At 38.4% G+C, this 24,993-nt stretch overlaps 1 protein-coding gene across 3 annotated transcripts in view; it reads left to right on the forward strand.

Moving 5' to 3' along the window:
- Positions 1–703: 703 nt before the first annotated feature.
- The window catches only part of TOLLIP (toll interacting protein), a 30,588-nt gene continuing 6,298 nt past the window's right edge, over positions 704–24,993 (forward strand). The window contains exons 1-5 of one of the 3 annotated variants that reach the window (XM_050897279.1): positions 704–780; positions 10,238–10,387; positions 14,965–15,147; positions 16,257–16,409; positions 17,808–17,898. In XM_050897279.1, the coding sequence (XP_050753236.1) occupies positions 748–780; positions 10,238–10,387; positions 14,965–15,147; positions 16,257–16,409; positions 17,808–17,898 (610 nt within the window). In that variant the 5' untranslated portion in view covers positions 704–747. Of the gene's footprint in view, positions 781–1,286; positions 1,302–10,237; positions 10,388–14,964; positions 15,148–16,256; positions 16,410–17,807; positions 17,899–24,993 lie in introns of those variants that run through there. The other 2 variants (XM_050897280.1, XM_050897281.1) reach the window with 2 other exon arrangements.

The following is a 24,993-nucleotide window of genomic DNA, read 5'->3' on the forward strand; positions in this document are numbered from 1 at the left end:
CAGATGAATATTAAAGCTGCTTTTGTTCTGGAAAGGGCTGCAATTGCTTAGCAAGCTGAACAAGGTCACAGTCTCCACTTTGAAAAACCACTAAAGCTGAGCCAGCTGTCCAAAGGACAGGCCAGGCAAGGCACAAAGTTGTTTCCTTACACACATCGCACCCACCGGCAGAAAACCCAGTGGGGAGCGCTCCACGGACTCCCACGCAAAACCTCTGCCCACTGCTTCTCCGGGTGGGAGAGGGGAGTTCGCCTCAGGCCAACAGCGGAAGGTGCCTCCGGGCCCAAGATGTCGGCGCCGACGCCTCGTACCCGCCCCAGCTCCTCCCCAGCGCCGCAGCGCCCCCAGCGACCGCCGTGCCGCTCGCAGTGCTCCGCTCTGTTGCGGCGGCCGCAGAGCAGAAGAGCGCATGTGCACGAGTGGCGCCGCTCGTCCTGCTCCCTCCCCGCCCAGTAGGTCGATAGGTGCATGCGCAAGAAGGGGTCGCTGCGTTCCCTTCCTCATTCGCTTGGCGCATGCGCATGGCGCGGCTTTGGAAACCGCCAGAAGGGGCGGGGGAGGAATGCGTTGCTGCAGGCACGCCCGGCGCTGGGGGCGGGGCCGGGGCCGGGGCCGGGGCCGGGGTCAGCTGACTCGGGAGACTCGCGCTGAGTGACAGTTGGCTGCGGCCGTTGAAGCAGTAACGGTAGCGACGGCGGCGGCGGCCTGGCGGGGCGGAAGGAAGGGTCTCGGCTCGAGGGAGGTGCTATGGCGACCACCGTCACTACTCAGCGGGGCCCGGTGAGTGCAGCCGGCTGAGGATCAGCTGCAGGGGCTTCTGAAGGTTGTCTCCTGTTAATTCTTGCGACTGCACCGCGTTGGGCTGGTGAGGCCCGGCTTGGACCCGTCTGGGCTTCGGCTTCTGTCCCTCTCCCCCTCGGCCCGGCTCCTGCCAGTGGGCCTCGGTGGGAGGGTGACTCACCCTTCTTATCTCCCTCCCTCCCTTCCCCCGCTCGCGGCCCGTGGCGGAGGGGAGAGAGGAGAGAAAAGACCTCTCCTCCAGACTGCTGTGATACGGGGGGAGGGGGCGGGGGAAGGAAAGTCTGCCTCTTCTGGTTCTCCGCCTTGCGAAGAGGCTTTGGGAAAGGGGAGGGCAAAGTCCCTCCTATCTGCGTGTAGGGCTTGAAGGGGCTGTTCTGCCCGTTCTTTGTCTAAGGGCCTTCCAAAGGAGGGAACGGCTTAAACTAAACCAAAGCTAAATCTCTTTCTCTTTGAACCGGAGTACAGCTTTCTGTTTTCATGGTTCGACTGGGCAGATTCAGGTAGATGTCTGTGAAATTACTACCTGAAAGCTGGAACGTGAAACGTGCTGAAAGACGCATTCAATGGTAGTATGTAGGCATGTGTGTTGGGGGCGGGGGGGGGAGAACTGAGCAGTCTTAAAACCAGTTTAACAATCTTCTGGGAGTTAGTGTTGACAGCTTGTTATGAATATGTTATTGTCTAGTTTTGCCCTGGAATAGTCTTGCCCCACGCTGGGATGTTCTACTGTGTGGTGTATAACTGCGGTATAACATGAGCTCTCGATTGAGTGCTGTTCCTGTCTGTTCCTCTTGTATGGAAGGATCTGGTAGTAATTGACAATATGATGTTGCTCTGCAGGTGAAATAAGATTTTGTTAAACAATCAATTTAAACTGCTGGATTTTATTTCCTAGAAACAGCTACTTTTTTTGTGTGTGTATGCAGCCTTGGTGAAGGACCAGAGGAGTGAATTATTAAACTGCTAATCTTGAAAAACTGCATCACTGTCTGTTGTTATCTCATGACAGTAATATTATATGATCATCAATTTAATTCATTAAAATGCCTTATTTGTGTGGTCTTCCAGAATAGATCCCTTTTACAACGGATTGTGATGATGGTTCTGTTGTTGGAATAAAAGTTTTAAGTGGAGAATTAAGGTAAAAAAGTGAATTAAGTTTTTTGTTATCTGTTGGTAATATCATGGCAAGACAACGACTGCTGTTCTAGTTGAATCTGTGGTGAATTAGGTAGTCCCCAAATAAGTCCCCAAAGGCTTGGTGTTTGAGAGTTGATGGTGTGACGGTACCCAAATAAAATTCTGTTGATATGTAACAGGTTTTACTCAAAAGCTCAAATACCTGAATATTTATAATATATATATTCATATGTATAATAGATATAATTATATAATTTAATATATAATATAAACACCTGAAAAATAGTCAGTTTGTTTAAAAGTAACTTCACTTCTAGTTATCCTTTAGTTTATGTTTGGAGAAGGTTGGGGATATTGAGGGAATTGATGTGGGAGTAGGGATAGAAGGAATTGGTAACAAACTAAGTGGTTTGGCTAAAGCTGAACAGTAGGCCTGATTGCAGTCCTGATTTGCGGAGAGATGAAATTGTGCAGATATTTCTGTCTCTGAAATGGAGTGGCGTTTCTTTTTGAGAGAAGTTTTACTTGCTTGTGGTGCTAAACACCTTGTTGGTATTGAGTGGGGTACTTTCAATATCTGCTTGTTTTAGCTTGGTGAAATCTTCGTGAGTTGAGATAAGATTTTAGTGAGAACCTTCTTGGACATGGCTGTAATCTTGCAGATGTTTGAATATCGTAACTGCCTAGTCTTTCTCAAATGTTTTAAAGGAACTGCATCTCAACGCTTAGAATGTTGTTCTTCTAGATGTCTTATTTTAGAATTATCCAGGTACTCCTGTATAATCTTTTGTTACTTAAAATTGATTTAAGCCTGACAAATGGAAAGGTGTATGATGACTTATCTTGTACAACTTTGGCTTTCTGTTTTTTGGGGTTTTTTCCTTATGTGTTCCTGACATTGTTGTGCACGCTTTTCTTCCTTGTCTTAATGACTTTAGAGATTTGAATGTTTTCAAATGAATGAATAAATTATGCAATATTAAGCTGCCATTCACAGGTGAGAATGTTGATATAGTACATGCCAGCCTTTCTTAATTCTCTCTAGAGCAGAAGATAGAATTCTACTTGTTTCTATATATACAACTGCATTACAGATGAATAGCCACTAAATGGTGCTAAAGGATTGGGAAACATTTTCTCTTTAGTGCTGTAGGGAACAGTTCTGTCTCTTTCTGTTTGAACAGGCAAGAAAATATTCAAGGTTGTTTCATGCAGGTAAGAAAATAAAAGTGTGCTACTATACTGTTGCCAATCTTGTTCTTATACCTGTGCTTTCTAGTTTGTGACAATGCTTATTTGGTGAGTAATTAAAATTGCTGATTGCTGTTCAGTTTTTCAGATGGAATTCAGACTGGAATTCATCCTGTCACTGGTAAATATTCTGCTAGAATATAGATTTCTCTGGCTGTTTTCAGGATGTTATGGAAGTAGTGTGTTTTCACATTTTGTGATCTTTTGAGAACAAAACAGCTTTTGAAATCTAAGCTATAGGTGAATATATAAGGGCTGCTAAATGATACCTTTTCCAAGTGAGAGGTATTAATAAACAGTTTGATCAGGCTTCGGGCTAAGTCTGAGACATCAAAACGTTATATTTGTGATTCCTTAGCTAATCAAGCACACCCAAAATTAATCTCTGTGATTATTCACCATGCTGGCAAATATGTCAGGTCCTTGAAAATTAGACCAAGCTAGGACTACTTAGATTTCTGCTCCTAATTTCGCTGATAATCACTACTCTGATGATTGGAAATCTTCTAATGGGCAGGCTATATTCATGATTACTTCTTTTTTCTTGTCCTAATACTGTCATTTAACTACGTAAGTATTGTCTCTGATTTTACTTGAAGTTTTGTCTTGAGACTCTTCAAAACTTTGATATCTTTTTCTGAACGAAGGTGACAAAGAAGCAATTCCTGTTTGTATTGTCCAGTATTGATATATGTTATGCTGTCACATGAGAAATTTTGAATACAAAGTCCCATCACCAAAATAATTGTGTTCATAATTCTGGGTATAATTGAGTATTTTATTAGATAATTTTGTTTCTTATTAGAATGTGGATATATGTAGTATTAAAATCCTGAGCCATAAAGGTGGAAATTTCATAAAGACACATTGTTGCAATCAATTTGGATTTCAGAAGTTGTTTAAAAAGTTGAGGGAGTAAGATATCATTGAGTGTTTCTAAGCAAAATGTGAATTAATTTTTAAGTGCTGTGATCTGATCTCTGGAGCACGTTCCTTTGACAGAAAATGTTGAGGGCGGCATTGGTAATGCTTTGAAGTTCTGGCGCTCTTAACAGATAAGAGAAGTACCTTAAGGCACTAAGTGGCTTATTTTCTGTTGCATCCAATGGCATTTTCTTTTAACCAAGACTTGGAGGAAAGAAAGATCTGCATTGGTATGGCTAGTGGTAGAGTAGAAAAAATCAGAAGTCTGTTCCTGGAATTGATGGCAATTATCCTTCTCCTTAATGCTAATCCCAATGTGAATTCATGGGTTTCTTTATTTTGAGCTGTTTCTATGGCTTTTCCCGATGTTATTCCTCTGTTATATTGAGTGCAGACTAAATCCACGTAGCTCAAATATGCTATAAATTCTTCTTGAATTTGAGATGTCTATGGACACTCATTCTATCTCTAATTTTTAACTCATGTTTGTATACAATAATTCCTGCCATACTTATCAGGAATTCAAATTATTGTTTTAGTGAAGAAGGGAATCTTTTTTGATTGTAATCAAATGGTTCGTATTGATTACTTCTTCAGTAAAACCAAACTTTTTTTTCTTTATTGACAGTTGTGCTTTTGCACTGTGGAATGTATTTTGCAAATATTTAAATGTTAATGTATTGGACAAATTTAGATGTGTTGGGAAAATCCAGAGGCAGTAGCTTGTGGCAAAATACTTAGTCAAGACTAAATATAGGTGGTGTACTTCGGGGAAGGGAGAATACTATTAAGGTGATGACTACAGAATCATAAAGCCTTTACAGGTAGACATATGGAAGCAACGGAAGTGACAAAGTAGATGGGAAATTTCTGGCAACAGAAAAAAATCATAAGAACAGGAGAAGAAATGTCTGGTACCTTGTGGTCCACGACACTTTTTTTTATTTTGGTGAAATTTAAAAAAAAAAAACCACACACACCCCCACCCCCAAAACAAAAGACCAAACAGCAAAAATCTGTAAATGTAATAAACTTAATTGCTGTTATATTCTTTCCTTTGTTCATCTCTAAATTGAAATTCTGAAGTAGAGCCTCTGACTACAGTTCTACAGGAGTTTAATGCTATAACGTGGGTTCTATAGAATCATAGAACAGTTCAGGTTAGAAGGGATGTCAGGAGGCCATGTAGTCCAACCTCTTGCTAAAAACATGGTCGATTTTTAGTTCAGACCAGGTTGCTCAGGGCTTTGTCCAGCAGGATCTTCAAAATCTCTAAGGTGAGAGTTTTTGCAATCTTCCTGGGCAATTTGTTCCTGTCTGTGGTTGTCCCTGCAGTGATTTCCTGCCCCCCCCCGCTTCTTATTTCATGTCGAACCTCCCCTGTTTGTTTGACAATTGAGGTCTCCTTTCTTCTTGCCTTGCATCTCAGAAGAGAACCTGTCTCTGTTTTCTTAATGACTTCCTCATAGATTCTGGAAAGCTGCTACAAGGTGCATCATAAGTTTCTTCTACTCTAAACAAATCCTCAGCCTGTCCTCACAAGTCTTGTGCTACAGCCCTTTTCATGGACCATCTTGGTGGATCTTTGCTGAGCTCACTCAAGCTTATCATTTTTCATGTACTGCTGGGCTCCAAACGGATTACAGTATTCCAGATGTGGTTTAATGACTGCGGAGTAAGGGGAAACAATTGCTTTCCTCAGCCTACTGGGTAGGCTTTTGTTGATCCAGTGTAGTATGCTGTTAGGGTTCATTGTTGCAAGAGTGCTCTGCTCGTTCATGTTTAGCTTTCAGTCTACCAGGACCCCTATGTTTTTCTCTGTAGAGCTGCAGCCCTGCCAGTTGTTCTCTAGTCTGTACCGGTGCCAGGGATTTTTCTGTCCAAAGTATAGGACTTTGCACTTGTTGAATTTAATGAGATTCCTGCCAGTGAATTCTTCTGTGTCTCTGGTTGTTGGTCCTGTCCTCAAGTATACCAGTCATTCCCCCCCATATTTGGTGTTATCCTCAAAACTGATAAGGGTACATTCTGTCTTCACCTCTGGTTGCTGATAAGGAAAAATCTTAGACACATAAGTTAGTTTCAGTACAGACTTCTGAAAAACTTTGCTTTTAACCAGCCTCCAGTGTCATTAACCACTGAACTTAACTTCTGAGCTCAGTGACCCAGCCAGTTTTTCATCCATCCAGTGGTCTACCCATTTGGATTGTAATGACCCAGCTTTGATATCTACTGCTCTCTCCTTATTCACAGATTCTAATAATTTTATTGTAGAAGACAGTTGGGCTCATTAGGCTTTTTTTTCTCTTTACAGCCTTGGTAAAGGCTGGCGATTCCTAGTCCCTGTGGGTTTTTTTCTTCATGTGTCTAGAAATGGCTTCCAGAAGGACTTGCTCTATGAATGTCTTAGCAACCAAAGTGAAGCTGGCCTGCCTGTGGTTCCTCAGGTCATCTTTCTTGCCCTTTTGAAAGCTGGGTATGAGATTTGTCTTTCTCTAGTCAGAGGGAACTTCCTCTAATCTCCATGACCTTTCAAAGATGATAGAGAGTAGCCTTGAAAAAATATCAGCTAGTTCTTTCAAGACCTCTGGATGCATCCTATCTGGTCCCAATTTTTTCTTTAGTGTGCAAAACATAGAATAATAGTTCAATATTCTCTCTCATTCATTCTTTCTTAAAAACAGTAAAACCATTTAAAGGAGAATGGTTAGAACTTTTTTGAGTAGCTAGGTGTTTAAAGCTCTTTAACATGAAACTTCTTTGAAACCTAGCATCAGAGTTTCTTGGTAATTGCTAGTGTGGAAACCTTAGTTATGGTTCCCTGAGTGTATCATGTCTCAGCCTATGGTTCCGTAAATAGGGGCGTTTGTGATTGTCCTTGGCTCTGCGTTCCCTTTCCCTCCCTTATGTAGGTACCAGTACTCACATGATCAGTCAGCGAGGTGAGAGTCCTGATGACTTCCCCTCCTCTTCCCTTTACCTCCAACCCTTGTTTCATTTTCTTCTGATCAGCCCTCTGCACTAGCGTACTTTCCAATTGCCTTGGCACAGTTTAATGTTGCACAAGAAATGGGGGTGAAAAGAAACAGGAAAGTGAGACTGAGACAGCCCAGTCCTAAATTGGCTCGAATAGCTATAGAACATCACACCGCCTTCAAATTGAAGAAGTTGAGATGCAATTTTTATACCTGCAGTGTTTCACTTTGAATATCCTCCAAACTAGCTCTTAGGTGGTTTTAGCAGATAAGAAGGGCAATATTATTCTGTTTCTAGATAATTCATATTTTTGATATGCAATACTGTCAAAGTTTTTTAGGAAGTAATTACAAGGCAGGCTTATTTTTTATGAATGCGTCCTCAACATTTGTCTTCCAAACTGTAGTTCTGTCATAGCACTGTCATATTGCTGTCTTGCTTGAAAAGAGAGTTCTAGTAAAATTCAAATGTTAAATGGAATTAATTTTTTGTTCTACAGTTAATAGCAGAGCAGGTTTGAATGTCACATTCTTGTCAGTTATGTTCTCCTTGCTTTAAAAACAAAAACTGTGGTTGAACTCTGGTTATGTAACTTTGTATTTTTGATTCAGGTTTGGAGGTGGCAATTGTGTGCCTGCTTTTAAATGCTTTGAGGAAGACATAAATTTTTGATTCAGGTTTGGAGGTGGCAATTGTGTGCCTGCTTTTAAATGCTTTGAGGAAAACATAAATTAGACATGTTTTCTTTACAGATAAAAAGATTGTGCACTACCCATTTGTCTCCATCAATATGGAATCAACTGATAATTAGCATAAGAACTTACTGAGTAGTATATTTTCTTCAATAAGCGCATCTCCTAGATATTTTACTGAATAAATCACCAGGACTTGTGTACCAGATCTCAGTCAGAGCTGAACATTTAAGATGGGAATGTATGCATCTCCTGTTCCCCACTCTTCCTTTTGGAGGGGTTTACCACTCGGCTCTTTTGAGAATTTAGTTACACTAGCTGTTTTCAGTTTCTGTGTGTGTCTGCTCTGCAATTCCAGGATAAGGATGTAGCTTTGTGTGAGACAGCGGATTTTAGGTCATTCAGTTTAGATATTGTAAGAAAACTTTGGTCTCCCTTACAGATTTTGTTTGTCCCTTTTGGACCTCAGTACAGAGACTAGTTTATATATTTTATTTTGGAGCAGTATTTGGGTGACTTAAAGTAAAATTTAAAAAGTGAAAGATATTATTGCACTGCTGTTGTGAATGAATTAAGCTTTCCAATGTCGATGTTAAGATGGTGGAGACAAAATATGCTATCCTGTTTTCTGAGAAGTTGGCAGAGGGAACTTGCAGGTATGGGAATGCAATTTCAGGGCTGCACCCACCACTTCTGACTATGGGAAATCTTTATGATGTCTATTCTTAGAGATGCTAATAATACCAGATTTGAAACTTCTGGAGGTCAAGGGTTGGAGGGGGACCTGCTGTGTTGCAAATGCCATTGTCTTGCTAATTCTGGTGCCATTTCAAATCTTTCCTAAACGGATTAGGTTTTATTTTAAAACTCCTTTTTTATAATGTATTCTAATGAGAAGGCTGTTACAAGACCCTGTCTAATTTCCAGCCTGACTTAAATAAGCTTTCTTTTAATATTAGCACTATATTTTAGCTTAGTCTTCTCCCTCTCTGCGCCCATTTCCCCCCCCCCCCCCCCCCCCCCCCCCTTTTTAAAACTTAAGCTACTTAGGTTCTTAATTGTAAAATTTTAAGATGCTTGTGAGCAAAACTGATTCCCTCTTCTCCCTCCCTCCCAATAGCCAGGCATTCAGTACTTCGTCCTTAGCTTTTTTGATAAACTTCCTTTCTGGCATGTAACACCTATTGTTGCCAGGATCCTGAGGCTCTCAGATAGCAGTAGTCATACAAAATGTGATTTGGCAAGAGCTGCAGTTTCTGTCTCCAAGATGCAATCTTGACATGCAAGTGCTGTTTAATCTTCAAAAGCTATGTCCTAGAGGCCTGTTAACTTCTTAAATTATGTTCTGTAGGCATGCATCTGCCAGGTATACAATTGAGTAATCTTGCCTGGGATTGCAACATAAGAATTTGCACTGTCTTCTGTCTTGATGCGGTGGACAGTTCTGTATTAAACATGTAAGCAGCTCTATAGACAACAGAAATGAGTACAGCTTAATTATAAATTTTCTATGCCACTTTATTTGCCTTTTAAAATTTATTATTACAGTATGCTTGTTATTTTAATGTGATGATCTCTCTAAATGTGTTATTGATAATGTTCACTGAGCATTTAAAACCTAGAAACAACCGGAGTTGTTGAATTGACAGTAATAGAGTTGACAAATAATAGGTAGAAACTTTCCCTTCTTTTACTGTAAAGCTAACAGAAAATACATGGTGACTGCTGATCCATATTGGCACGTGATGGAGTTCCTCTAGTATTTTTCTGCTTTGAATTTTTCGTAATGGTTCTTTCTTGTGATAGACCAGATTTTTGAATTCCTCTGTTATTGTTTTGAGTATGGTGGAATTTTGTCCCCAAATTGTCCCCAAGGTTAGTTGCAGGCCGGTCGTGTTTAACATTGGAAAAGCGTTAGGGCATCTGTGTTATGTTGAAGGATTCTTAGTTATGTTGAAGGATTTGGTTCATAGGTAACATTGTCTTTATGATGTGTCTTGAAGGTGACTGTGAAAGTGACCCTTTCAAATGAAAGCAGCATGCTATGTATTGTCACAGGAATGATTGGATGCAACATGAGTGATGAGTAAGTGAAAGAGCTGGGTGCCATCTGATGGCAATGTGAATGCGATGTAAAACTTGGTAGCTCTGACTTTTGTATGGACTACTTAAATGTTTAGTTGCAGAGCAGCCTTGACTCTGTATGTCCTACTTTTTTCAGAGGCTTATGTTGGAAATTAGTGTTTTTGAAAGTGAATAAGAGAACATTCTCTACATGAGTTGGCAGTGTTGTCATTTAATTAGTTCTTTGTTCATGCTGTCAAAACTAGACTAAATTCTTCTGAATGTTTTTGCTAAGCTTTTTCTTTGATTTATAGTCTTCTCTCTTTTTCATTATGAAAGTGGAAGACTTAAGTTTGAAGTTTTTTTTTCTTTTTCTTTTCTTTTTTAAGGTATATGTTGGTGAGCTTCCTCAAGATTTTCTTCGCATTACCCCGACCCAGCAGCAACAGCAAATCCAGCTGGATGCCCAGGCAGCTCAGCAGCTACAGTATGGAGGACCAATGGGTACAGTAGGCAGACTCAGCATTACTGTAGTACAGGTAAAAATTGTACCATCTTTGTACAATTACGTAATTGTAATTAATTAATACAAATAATCTTTTTTGATCAATGGCCACAAAAAGATTTTGTGTTGGAATTTGAGTTACTAAATTACTTGTATATAGGGAATGAGTAATTTTTAAAAGTTTTTGTAGCTTCATGTTTCTGTACATCAGCATTTTGTCCAGTTTCATGTTTCATAGCTGCATCGTGCATGGTGCAGCAATTTCCTGTAAACCTTGCTATTATAGCACATAATCAAATGAACTCATGTTTTTTCTTTTATAGTGAACAGGTTTCTCTGAAAACTTCTGTTAAGAAGACTTCCTGTAGAAACACTTAATATTGGAAGACATGAGCAAATTTTGAGAATATTGTAGGGAACTGCAGTCGTCTTATGTATTTTTCCTTAAGTGACTGCTCTGTTCCATCCCTATTTCCTCTAATGCATTTGCTGATTTTCCTAGTGCTTTCTGCAGGCTTTGTTATTAATCACAAGTGCATAGTCCTAGCTCTTTATTTTCTACTTCCTCTTTTCCCTTGTTATCCTTTCTTTTATCTCTTGGCAGTACTATATTACTGCATTCATTATGCATAAGATTTCAGATTTTAAAACTTGTCTGTCTTAACACAATTCTGTTTATCTACATTAGCATACCAGATGTCCTTCATATTAACTTAACACACCTCATCTATTTACAAGTGCTGTTTTCAAGTCATTCTCTAAAAACATACCAAAGAGATATTTAGCCTCAAATTTAACACCAAGCCTGGAATAGTATGTGGATGGTTACAGCTTCCATGGTGAGGTCCTTACTGAGGAGTAAACCTATACAGGGTCTCTCAGGAAAAGAGGCACTGATCCTTCCTTTCTATGTCTTTCACTGGTCAGTTTGCTCCTTCACAGCTGATATCCTTCCTTTGAAAACTGGGGGTAATGTTTTTTCAAAGTTTATTACTTCTAAGGTCTAGACGCTTGAATTCGTTCATTGCATTCAGTTGCAGCCCTCTTTCTATGAGTTTCCGTCATCTCTGTATTCAGAGAGTGTAAGATTGGAATCCTTTTCTGCAACTTTGAACAGCAGAAAAATGTTGCCGCTTCTAGAGCATAGTGGAAGAAGCTTTAGTATAATTTTTTTTCCAGAGCTAGGAATAGATGATTCAGGTTAAACCTCAGGCCTATAAGGAAACAAAACATTTCTCAAACAACATGCCATGTCTCTCTTAACTCTCTAGCAGTTTCTAGCAACCTGTATGCTACTACATAGGTTGTTCATCTTTGGCTATTTGCTTGGACAGCTTAAAGTGCTTTTTGTCACGGGATGTTGATCCAGTCAGTATAGATGGTAGAAGTTCCTGGAGCAGATAAGGGAGCAGACAGTACAGTGTTCAAGAAGGAGTTTTGCATCTGTCTTGGTTTCGGCTGGGACAGAGTTAACTTTCTTTTTAGTAGCTGGTACAGTGCTGTGTTTTGGATTTAGTATGAGAATGATGTTGATAACACTCTGATGTTTTAGTTGTTGCTAAGTAGCGCTTCTCTTAAGCCAAGGACTTTTCAGTTTCCCATGCTCTGCCAGCAAGCAGGTGTGCAAGAAGCTGGGAGGGAGCAGAGCCGGGACAGCTGACCTGAACTAGCCAAAGGGGTATTCCATACCATGGAACATCATGCCCAGTATATAAACAGGGGGGAGCTGGCTGGGCGGCGCGGATCGCGGTTCGGGAACTAACTGGGCATTGGTCAGCGGGTGGTGAGCAATTGCATTGTGCATCACTGGTTTTTTTTTCCTTCCCCCCCCTTCTTTTTGTTGCATTCCTTTTCATTACTATTATTATTATATTTCATTATTACTATTGTTAGTATTATATTTTACTTTAGTTATTAAACTGTTCTTATCTCAACCCACGAGTTTTACTTTTTTTTCCTTTGCTTTCCTCCTCCTCACCCCACTGGGAGGGGGAAGGGGGAAACGGCTGCGTGGTGCTGAGTTGCTGACTGGGGTTAAACCACGACAGCATCTCACTTTGAGTGGCTATGTACAGAAACATCCAGGTTCCTGTTTGGATGGGTGAAGTGATGGAGTTGATACTGGTTTTTATCAGGTTCAATCCTTGTTTATTTTTAGGTGCTTGTGCAGACAAGAAAAAAATATTTATCTTGCCTAATAAAACCTAATGGCTGTTCTTGATGCCATGTCTGTAAGTAACCGTTTTTTATAGAATCACAGGATAGTTGAAGTTAGAGGGGACCTCTGGAGTTTATTTAGTCCAAACGTCATCCCACCCCTACCTGTCCATCCCCCCCCCGCCCTTAATCCTTAATCAAGCATTAAGGAGGATGTTATATACAAGGAAAGGCTGAGAGAGCTGGGGAACAGTCTTTGGGGGAATCTTATCAACGAGTAGTCCCTGCCGTCACGTATTTATGAAGAAGACAGCTAGGCTCTTTTCAGTTCTATCTAGAGGAAAAGACAAGAGGTGCAGTGAGCACGAGTTGAAATACAGCAAACTCTATTTAAATATATGAAAAACCTTTTCACTGTGAGAGTTGTCAAACATCAGAACAGGTTGCCCAAAGGGGTTGTGGAGCTTCCATCCATGGAGACACTGAAAACTTGGCTGAGCATTTGACCCCGCTTTGAGTGGCAAGCTTGAACTAGACAGTCTCTAGAGGTCCCATCCAACCTCAGCCATTCTGTGAAACCCTTAATTGTGTTAGTGGCCGTTTGCTGGACTCGTTCAAGTAGGACCAGGTCTGCTACTGGGCAGCCCAGAACTGAAGAGAACAGTACTCCAGGTATGGTCTCCCCAGTGCTGAGTAGAAGGGATCATCTTCCTAGACCTGCTAGCTGTGCTTTTCCTAATGCAGCCCAGGGTGCTGTCTGTCGTCTTTGCCGCAAGGGTGCGTTGCTGGCTTATTTCCAACTTGGTGTCCACCAAGACCCCCAGGTCCTTCTCTGCAAAGCTGCTCTCCCACCAGTTGGCCCACAGCCTATAGTCATGCATGTGGTTATTCCTCCTCAGGGGCAGAACGTTGCATTTTCATTTGTTGAACTTTGAGATTCCTGTCAAGGTCCCTCTGAATGGCAGTACAACCCTGTGGTGTCCCAAGAGATAGTCTTCTGTACCTGTCTGGGAGTTTATGCAAGAATGCTGTGGGAATCTTGGCTGCATATTGAGGTGTGTGGCATTCTGGATAGGAGACTTACCATGGCATAGTTAACCTGTGGAACATGAAAAGCTGGTTGAAGACTTTTGTATTTAAATATGTGTTGATAAAGTATGTAGAGCAGCATGCCGTATTTCTGTTACTAATAAACTGGTGGAAGATCAGAAAATGTTTTTGGGAAGGTAATTTTCTGCTTTTTTTTTCTTGCAGATATATAGTAATGGTGGTGAGTTTGTCTAAGCACAGTTGATTGTGTCCTCTTAAATTACTATACAGACAATTTGTATGCCCTTTTTTCTTTTAGTGAAGTTTTATGATAAACTGCTTAATCTCAGGACTTTAGAGTCTAGAGAGTGCATAATTTAGGTGCCAACTTTCCTACTTTAGTTGTTAAGCCCACATTTACAAGAAACAGTTTGAGACCTTTCTCTCCAGCTCTAATGTATGAATTACTGAACCAGCGTGTGCCCTGAAGGAGAAAAGGGCTTTCCAGGCCAGAGCTGCAGCGGTTGTGACTAAATCTTATGCAAGACTCAACTGTTCCAGTTCTTTAAATGTCCTTTAGGTGGGAGGCATCCTAGGCATCATATTTTGTCACTTTTCTTACTATAAAAAGAACTGTAGGCTGCTTAGTACAGGTCAGAGAAACAGCGTGTCCAAAAAGTCCAATTTCTACTTTGGCATAGCTATGCAACAGTACTCAGTGTTGTCTTCAGGACTGTCATCAGCTTGTTTTGTTCTATTCCTCTGATGTTACAGCAAAAGTATGTTGGATATCTTCTGATTCTGTACAGCATCTGTTTTTATAGTAACGTAGAACTTAAGTTGCCCACTGAATTAAGTAATATCAAATGCACACGCTGAATTAAGTAAGTTTTTTAATCACTTTGAAAAGTATGATCTACTAGATTTTACCTCAATTGAACTGCTTTTGCAGTTTGTGCTTTTGTATTGTGTGATATTCTTGAAGCTACTGGATTTCTGTATTTCATCCTTTAAAATTAAAAGTACTTTAGTGAAAGAGCTACCATTCACATTAAGTTTATTATTGTATATTGGGCAGCAGATACCTAGACAAAAATTGAACTTGTTATTATTTCCTTGTAATCATATATCTTTTGGTTTGGTATGAAGTAACTTGTTTTAGCTATGGTGAAAATGTGTATTTTCTACAGCAGACAGGTTAAAAAGAGGTTCCCTTTTGAAGGTCTCCCAGACATTTAATGGTGTCATTGGCTTATGTTTTAATCTGAATGCTGTTTTTCTTGGTATTTTTTTTTTTCATTCCTGTCTACCTCATAATTGAATCTAGTCCTTTGTTCAATATTTGATTCTCTTGTAAGCTAATAGTAATTAACTTCTCAAGTTAATGTAAGTATTATACACTTATGGGCTTTCTTTTCTTTCCAGGCAAAATTGGCAAAGAACTATGGAATGACCCGCATGGATCCATATTGTCGAATACGGCTGGGGTATGCTGTGTATGAAACTCCAACAGCACATAATGGAGCCAAGAACCCCCGCTGGAACAAAGTTATTCAGTGCACTGTTCCCCCGGGTGTGGACTCTTTTTATCTAGAGATATTTGATGAGGTCAGAACTGCTATATATTTTTTTTTCCTGCTTCCCTGTCTCCTGTTTGGACTGAGGTTTGGGTGATATCTTGTAAAAAAGGATTGAGTTACCAGAGGCTGTTTCTTAGCTGTGCTCTCTGGGAGATGATGACAATTTTTCAGAATCCCAAGAGCAGCAATGCATAACGCTTCACTCTTCCCCAAGACTGTCAGAGCTGTTACTTTTCCTTTGGTAGCTGATAAGGGGTATTAGCAGGGTTCCTTGCAAAGGAAGAGAAGCAAAAATTTCTGGGTGGTGTTTAAGCTCCTCTTTGCCATCAAAATGCCCTGCAGCCTTATATTCTGTACTGTCCCTATTAAAAATAGCCTGTTTTTACAATGCTGTTTTACTCGGAAATTCTTCAGTGTTATTCTAACCCAGGAGGAGCTTGGAAGCTTTCCCAAGCTCGGAAATGCTGAGAATAAAACTGTCAAATATAGACTGTGTGTAGTCACTAGGATTTATTAGCAGAAACTAAGAGGCTACAACTGAGGCTAAAGTCTGTGGTTTGCCTTTTTTTGCTGTGTCTCTTACTGCGTGTAGTAAAACTTGATACTGCAGCAGCTGTGTGGTCGTTACACAAGTGAGGCTTTTGGATGCTATTTTGTGGGCTTAGTTGATTGGTTGACACTTAGTTCAAAGTGTCTGTTTCATTGCTGCAACAGAGGTGGCAGATCAGTACTTGTATCTGCTCTTGAATTACTGGAGTTCACAGCCTATTGTAGCAGTGTAAACAGAAGCTGTTTACATTCATTTAATGGCCTCTGATATGACGTCACTAGATTCACACAGACTATGCTGATATTAGTATGTTGTATTTCTAGAAGTGTTCTGCTTCAGGTTTTCAATTTCTTATCATTAAATATCTGCAATCATTCTATAACCCCACTTAAAGCATCATTCATCCTTGTTGGAAAGGAGATGGTTAAAGTATTTACTGACACTTTAGTAGTTTCAAAAGAAATAACTTAAAACTGGCAAAATGAAATAGCATAAAACTGAAGGAAGTGTTAATCAAGAATAATTTTAAGACTTTTTTTTTTTTTCAGGACAATTAAGTTGATAATATTTTTTTAATTATATTCCAGCGGGCCTTTTCAATGGATGACCGCATTGCTTGGACACACATTACAATTCCTGAGTCTCTGAAACAAGGAAATGTGGAGGATGAATGGTATAGCCTGAGTGGAAGGCAGGGTGATGACAAGGAAGGAATGATTAATCTGGTTATGTCGTACACGGTAAGCTGAGTTTGGGGTAGGAGGAGGAAGGGAGAGAAGCTTCTTGGGTAGTGGGAGGAAGATATTTTAGACTGAAGTAGAAGTAGTTCCATTGTACCTTACTGGGTGTTTGTGTGTGTTAGCATTTAAAATAACTATACTTAACTTTGGGAATAGCAGTCAAAAATATTAGTTAAGGCAGTAGATACTTTTTGGTGAGGTGGTAAATAAGTATTTATTTATCTGGTTTTGCAATTACAAAAATTCAGCTTATTCCTGTGCTAATAGAAGTATAAAAAAGAAATCCTCAGTCAAATGGTCTGTTGTAATTTCTAATTTAATAATAATAAATTTTAAAAGAGCTTCGTGGAATCTAACAATAACTTTTTTTTTCCCCCTCCTAAATCTTTAGAAATACATGTCAATTTAAAAGCGAAAATAATGGAAACTTTTCTCTGTCTTAGGTCTTTCTTGTATAGTTTGAATGCTCTTTCTGATGACTTTGGTTTTTACTTCCTTTCTTGTTCATTTGGTGCTCCTTGTCATGAACTGCTGACTTACACTGGTCCATTTAGCAGCTCACGGACTATTCTCTCATCTGTCACCTTTGTCTCAAGTAGCTGTTGGATAGCATGTGTAGCATGTGCAGCCCTGAATGCTGCCTACTATGCTTATACATCATCAAAAGTTCCAAGTTGCTGTTGAGTGCACAACTGGGAACAGATGTTCCCTACTGTTTGAAATTCACATTCTGCCCCACATCTGAACAGTTGTTCCATTACCCCTAGGAGAAATGAGTTTGTAATTAACCTTTAAAACTGTCTGCCCATGAATGTACTGTACATAGAACCTGACCTTTCAATATTTTCCAGGATCAAACTGAACAGGAGTTGTTGTAGTAAAAGGGAACGGAGTTAAATTGATATTTTGTTTAAAGTACTGGTTTACCTCAAAAATAATTGATTTGAACTAAAATTTGCTTCTAGGAGCAGTATACTGCTTTAATAAAATTCAGGTTTGCTCTAAGATTTCATTTACGATGAAATGAATGTACAACATATTCACGAGAATAAGGCATGAAAGCTGATTAAACCCATATTTTAAAATAATTTGCTTCAGTAACAAAATTTCAGTGACAAAATTTATCAAACTGTTGCAAAAGGCTAGTTTGACATGATGTGATTATATTGATTTACAGGCAAATTAATTGTCATTTAAAAGGATGGTAGTTCAGTTAATTTGCCAGAGATTTTGCTTAATATAGATTAGCACTTAGTATAGTCATATTGTAATATTGAACATGAAACATGGATTTGCAATGTGACGATTTGTTTGCAAATACTGTTTTAATTGTTTTAATTGCTGGTTTAGTTTTTTTCTGTTTCTTGAGTTGTTCTAATCTGTACTTTTTGTGTCAAGTCTCTGCCAGCTGCCATGATGATGCAGCCCCAGCCAGTGGTCCTGATGCCCACTGTGTATCAGCAAGGAGTTGGATATGTGCCTATAGCAGGTATGTTTTCTCTCCTTGAAGACTCTTAAAACTTCCAGATGAAGGGCTTTGCAGAAATAACTACCAAATTTCTCCTGTTTTTCAGAATATAAAGGAAGCTATAAATGATTTTGTCCTTAACCACTTTTCCCATGATACATTTTTGGGACAAGAGTGAGCGAATTAAGTGTAGGTCTGCTTTCAGTCTTGTACCCTGTTTAAGGGAGCTTCGTGAGTTTGATTAAATGGATTAAAATGACTATCAAGTTGGAACAAGTAGCTTGAAGGCTTCTCTTTTTGAGTATTTATTTTAGACTTATGTCAGGTCACTGAATAAATATCTAGCAGGCTGCACTCTAATACAATGTGTGCTTATTTAAATGGTGGCAATCCATGTTTGAAACTGTTCAGACTTAGAAAGTGCACCAAATGACTTGTGCTGTCAGAACTGCAGCTTAGATAGCCCATAAAGGGGTTGACTCTTCTGTGGTCTTTGAAGATGCTTTGTTGGAAACTTGCTACACAGCATGTGAAGTGTGTAGCACAGCGAATGAAAAATGTTAGGGAGATCTGAGATAGTTACATAACTACATCAAGAAGAGCTAAAGCAGGTATTGTCAGTTCTCTTGGTCTGCAAAGTAAGTTTTGGACTTGTATAGAAAGATGTGTTAACTTAGGTTTTGTAATTTTTCTATCAAAGATGAAAAGTTTAAAGTATGTAAATAAGCTTGAATTTGCCCTAGTTAAATAACTGAATAAGTTCAGTTGGGTTTTTTTGTGTGTTTCATTTACAGCTCTTAAAAGCTCCAGTTTGTTGTGTGGACATCTGTTCAGTAATATGTGTACCTTTTAGGGAAAATAATATATAAATTTACATATTTTGAATTTCTTTGCATTATGAATGAGTGATAGAGTGTGGGAGATATAATTGCAGTACTAAGGGCTGACACAACAGATACATATATATTACTTTTTTAAAGACTCGATTCCTGATTGAATTTATAATTTCATTCTCTGTAAAAACAAACCTCCTCAACAGAAGACTGAATATGTAACTTAAAGAATCATACCTCCTGTTTCATTTTTATAGAGTTAAGTTAGAACAAAACATGGAAAAGTTTGGTTACGTCCTTTATTCCCTGATGAAAACATGCAGTTTGCTTCGTTTAAAGTGCTTTTATCTCTATAGCTTAATTCTCAGGATTTAAGTCTTGCTTGCTTTGCCAGTGAACTAGTTTCAACTTGTGTGTGCATCCTGAAGTGTGATTCCATTGTGGTAAGCCAGACTTCTGTGTAGCTTTTCTGTGTTTGAATTAGATGGCGTATCTTTTTTGCTTGTAGGTTCATCGCATCTCTATATACTGAAGCATTCAGTGAACTTCAAACACAGTTATCTTGTGTACGGTTAAAAGAAAAAAAAATAGCTGGGATGGTGCATATAACAATGTAATAGAAGGTGCTATAGAATTTCTTGAACAGATCAAAATGAGAATATTCATATTGCAAAGTTACTGTGCCAGCCAGAGTACAAACAGTAGAAATGAAGAGACTAGTTTCAGGTATAATTGAAACTAGACATAGAACTGGACAGATAAAACTGATACTAGACCTTCAGAGTTGAAAAACAAGTACAGTGGTGTATCTTGATGTTCAGATCTTGGTGTTCTGTAAATTTTGTATTTATCTTGAGAATATTTTCAGTAATACTTACTAAATCTACTTGGACAAGTGAAGAAATAACTAATATTTAGCAAGTGATAGTAATACCTGACATATTAGCATGTAAGAATTTGCCTTTATGCAACAATCTTATTGATCTGTATGTTGGAGCATTGCCCTTCTGCAAAGATCCAACATGTTTGTTTTAATTACTGCTATGATAATCTTCTGTATTAAAAATTCTTCCTGATCCTATGACTTATATTTTTAAAGCATTGTGAAGTTCCACCCCTCGATTCGAACTTTTCTTTTGTTCTGGGAAAGCTTGAATGTACTTCCTTGACTTCATAAATGCCAAACTTATTACAAACCACCTTTGACCTATTTTTGATATTTTTTATTTTTTTTTTTTAATATTACTGTGCTTTGTGTTTGCTGTTCTAGAATTTCTGTGGGCACCACCAAAATTTCTCAAAGCACTGTGAGTTTTAAAGCTTTTGCCTATTCACTAATCAATGACCCACTCATAATAATTAGATGGATGGTTAGGTTTGGACTTTGAAAGTGACTTGATTTCAGAATACTTTTACTGTTTCATACATTTAATTGTATGGCTTAATAAAAGTAATTTCAAATTATCAAAGGAACCAATAGTACATCTCGGAAGACATGGAGTATTGTCAGAGTATTTTCTATATAGTGAACTAGATGCTCCTCCTGCATTCTGTAAATTCTTTCAGAAAGGTGCATGCAAACTACTGGTCTTCCTTGCCCAGCTGAATTGATTGTATCTTCTGGGGAAACTCCGTTGGTGTACTTTCTTTGGAACACTGTACAGGGTTTTCTCTTTGAGACTTTTTCAAGAAGGGCAATGGTAGGACATCAGTATGCTCCACAGGAATACGTACCTTCTTCCCATCTTCTTAGTTCACGTTTTGTACCTATCCAGTTAAATAAGTGTAGTCAATAAGCAAGTTCTATTTGTTTCCTTCAGAAGAGTGGAAGAGCAGCACTGAATAGTTTATCACATCTGAAATGGAGGAGATTCTGCTGTTGGGCAAGACAGAATCTAAGTCTTATCTGTGATGGAAATACAGTGGGTGGACTAAAATACTTATCAAAACAGTTTATCAGTTATTTGTTAACTGTCCAAAATATTTGCACTTTAAAGAGAGACAGTGTTAAGTCAAATTTAGCTGTGTCATGAAGGCCAAGCTGGTTTTTTCTGTAAGAGAAAATTTCTGTTCAAAACTTGGTATATGTAACTAATCTTCTAATTAAGGTCGAAGCAACTAATTCCTCTCATGCTTATCATGCAAGCAGAGGTAAATAGTAGTAGCAAGCAGTTAGTCATTGTGCTAAGCAGATGAAGCTTGAAATGCCAACACAAGTAATGCTCTTTTCCCCACGTTTGATGGTAAATGTTACAGAGCTGTGATGAGAGCAGAAATGGCCATAGAATATTCTTGCACCATGTTAATTAATTTTGAAAGTTTTAAAAATTAAAAACTTCTGACAGTAGCGCTAGTTGCTACAAACTATAGCTGCTATAGATGATATATCTATGGATTCGGTTTGGGAATATTTGAATTTGTCAATTGTGTTGGTCTTCTAAAAGTTGAGTTTATCTACCATCTCTTCCTGTTTCTTTTTCTGAAGATTACTTAATTTAGACTGTAGAATATTGTGGTATACTAGTTACTTACAGTCCAAGCTGATCTTCTTGATAGTGTATCAAAGACAGTAAGCTAAAAAAAGTTAGTTCAATAAGCAAGCTATATTTCTTATCAGCTAAGTGTTCATGGGATAAATAGGAAATCTATTTGTACTTAACTTCTAAACACCTGTGTAAAAAGTAGGTTAAAACTCCATGTGTTTCAGGGCCCTGTCAGAGTCCAGAATATAATTTTTCATTGAGGCAGGATTGTGTATATAAGTACATTACTTTTTTAGTTGTCTGTATTGAGTTTCATGGGTTAGCTTGTGATGTTATTGGTATTGCTCAGAAAACCATGGATGTATGTTGTCCTTTGTGGGTGATAAAATATAATCCTTGCTGCAAACACTTGGTGGCTTACTTATTTTGAAAACGTTTACTCTAATTGTTACTTCTGTAAAAACAGCACATTTAGGAAACTTGTTCAGAGCACTGAAGCAAATTAGTTGGGAGACTGAATCCTAGCAGCATTTAGTTTTTGATATTGGGTAGTTTAGGTTTTACCCAATTGCCTCAGTTTATCCAGCCTTCACCTTTGGAACCTAAATGATTCATTTCCTTTTAAAAATAGATTAATATTTCTTTCCCATGTCTTATTCCTTTCCCCTTGCCCCTTCATTTTAACCTATCTTTAGGGCTTGAGTACTTTGCTCTGGGTAAGTTTCCAAGCTCTTTTCTCACTCCCATTCTCATTGACTCAAGAGTCTTTGCATGAACTCATCTAAACAGCTTTATTTGTTACATCAGACTGTATCACAAGGTATTGCCACTTGGATGTCACAATAGAACATTAATGCATCTCCTGGAAATTGTTAAAGCCCCTCCAGCCTGTTGGAAAGTCTTTAAAGGCATCTGCTCAGCTTCAAGGTGATAATGGTGTTGATAGATAAAACATGATATTAATATTCTTCTGGAACTGTTGTATGTCAGTGAGCTATTCTAGGTGATAGTACTGGTTTCCTAGAAGAGAAACCAATCTTGCAGTTGTTCTGCTACTGCAAGGTTTGTGGAGAAGCAGGTAATATCATGACTTTTTGTAAACTTGAAAGTGAAGAACTCAGTTCTGCGATGACCTTGAGAAGACAGCCTGCCAATTGCCTTCTGTTAATCTTCAAATAAGCCTTTTTTCAAAAAGATAACACTTTTTTTCATCAATGTGTGTCTTTCATGCACATCTGTTTTAGATCCATGTCAAGTTAAGCATCTGACTAGAACTCTAAAGGCAAATTATGTTACAGGAAATCAATTTTCCTTCAATTTAGACTTGCTTTACTGTGACACCTTTGATTTTGAATTTTGCGAAGATATTGTGACATCCTTAACTTTGATAAAAGCATTGGTCTTCAGTCAAGTATGTTCACAAAATTCTAGAATTACTCCTTGTGATATAAAATGTCATTTCTTGATGCTCTGAATTTCAGAAAGATGCTGTAAATAAAACTGATGTGGTTGTCGCAATGTATTTGGTTTATTCAGAGCAGTGGAATTGTAGAATTTTTCTGTGGGTCCATATGCTTCACTTTTCTAGTAGTTTGCAAAGAAGCAACATTTTAGAAAAATTGAGATGATGGTATGCATATTTTAGCACTGATTTTTTTTTTTTCTGAAGGAAATGTCATGAAGACCTATTTGTGTGTTTTAAAAACAGTGATACTGATTTCTTTCTTTAAATAAAAGAATTCTTGCTGAGAAGGTTCCTGAGTTTACTCTGAAAGGGTCTATGCATGGGACAGAATAATAATGAGCTAAAAAATTAAACATAGGGCACTTGACTGAACAAGAAAATAAAATAAAAAGTGTGTAATGCCTTGTGTGCAGTTAGAAGAAGTTTACCCTGTTAATTCTGCTTTGATGCTTCCATTGCTGCTTGTAGCAATTGACTTGCTATTGTACATACTTGTTTCATGTATTGGAATGTCACTGCTTATGCCAGCATGTTTGCCATTGCCAATTCATTGAATTAAAAAACAGTGCTCCATTCTTCTGATTTATAACACTTACCTAATATCTGAGAGCAACACAGGAGTGTGCAATTCCATTGATAGGGGATTCTTATGTGGTTTAGTTTCAGTTTTCACCTGTTATTTAAATGAGGTGCTTAATATGTAAAGCAGCTTTTTACTGAACATTGATAATTTTGAAGTTTATTCTAACTTTCTCTAATGACTGCATATATATATTTATGTATATTTGCTAAATTTTAGCGCATAGTTCTTTATGCTTAAGTCTTGCTTACTATTTTGTAAATCAGAAATTATGGATGCTTTTAGCCTGAGTGTGGAACAAAGCAAAAAACTGAGGTACTCTTTAAATTGGTATTTGTATAGCTTGAATGTTGAGTTTCGTGAAAAGTAAGCATTTATCATGGAAATATTTATTAAAAATCACTGTGATACTATCTTCCATTTGTATACAGTGTAGTTGTAGACAGCATAAACTAATTCTAGAACTGTAAGAGCTGAGAAAATGGATTTTGAAAATCATTAGTGAAAAACAATACTATGAAGAAATTTCTTGTCTCTGAAATTGAATATTTAGATTGAAAATACTTTAATACTGCCTGTGCAGATGTCTGGCTTCATAATTATCTTGTTTTGATGAAAGCAGTAAGAAAAACTGTGTGCTGATCTTGATTTCTTTTTTTGACACTGACAAGACACTGAAACTTTGTAAGCTGTAGGATGCTGTGGTACTCGAGAAGTGAGCCTCATGTTTCATTTGGATTAGTATTTTAAACTGACCTCTTGTATGGACAGTTCTTACACAATTTAGGCTGATAGTTGGATAATCTTAGGGTGCTGATGACTTACTGAAGAATATTAGGAAGCTTGTGTTAGCAGTAAAACATCTATTGCTTTGTTCTTTCAGGTACTTTGCAACTTTATTTTCTGAGGCCATACATCTTTGTTCACCTCATGTAAATGCCTAGATTGTTTGTAGGAAGTGTGAGGAATGAGTTGAGGCTTGTTGAAGCTATAGAAGAAGCAGTCTGAAATGCTGCTGGATATGATTATTGGGTATTTGTGTATTTGCAGTGTTGGTGAGGACTGCACAGTGGTTTGCCTCCAGGGTGCACACATGGTCTGATTTGTCATATGTTCAAACACATAGTACCAGACAGAATTCCAGGGACCATGGTCCAAATGGCATAAGAAGCCCTAGAGCTAAAGTTGAGGTTGTTGTGGAAGAGGTGATAGATAACCTTGGTAGTGGTGTGATGCAGATGGCTGGGCAGAGACATGGTTTCAGTGTGTAGGTAATAAATTTATGGTGAGAGGGACACTTCTTTAGTTGCCAGCATGAACCTTTTTGAATAGATGCAGCCTGTACATTAGACTTAAAGCATCTAGATTCCTTTTTTGCTTCTAATAAAACTTAAGATGATTACAAGGGGAATTTTAAAATCAAAATGGGAGAACATTGATAAGTACGGAGGTGCTTACAATTAAGTAATGCATCCCTTCAGGTAGGACAGAAGTCCAAGTTGAGGAGAGAAATGGCGAAGAGTACATTAGGTAAAATCACGGTTGCAATGCACACAAACTATATTCAGTTACAGTACCTTGTCAGCCAGAGTTGATGTAAGTTAAGATGGGTTTACCTGATCCAACCTTGAATGTGAATTTTAATATAGCATTTTTAAAGCTGATAGAAAAAAGATAATCACTGAGATGCTAAAATATTTGTACAAGTTAGAGTAAACGTAGACATTTCTGATTAAATAGTTACGGGTTAAAGAA

This window comes from Gymnogyps californianus, chromosome 5 (genome assembly GCF_018139145.2).
Source record: "Gymnogyps californianus isolate 813 chromosome 5, ASM1813914v2, whole genome shotgun sequence".
NCBI lineage: Eukaryota > Metazoa > Chordata > Aves > Accipitriformes > Cathartidae > Gymnogyps > Gymnogyps californianus.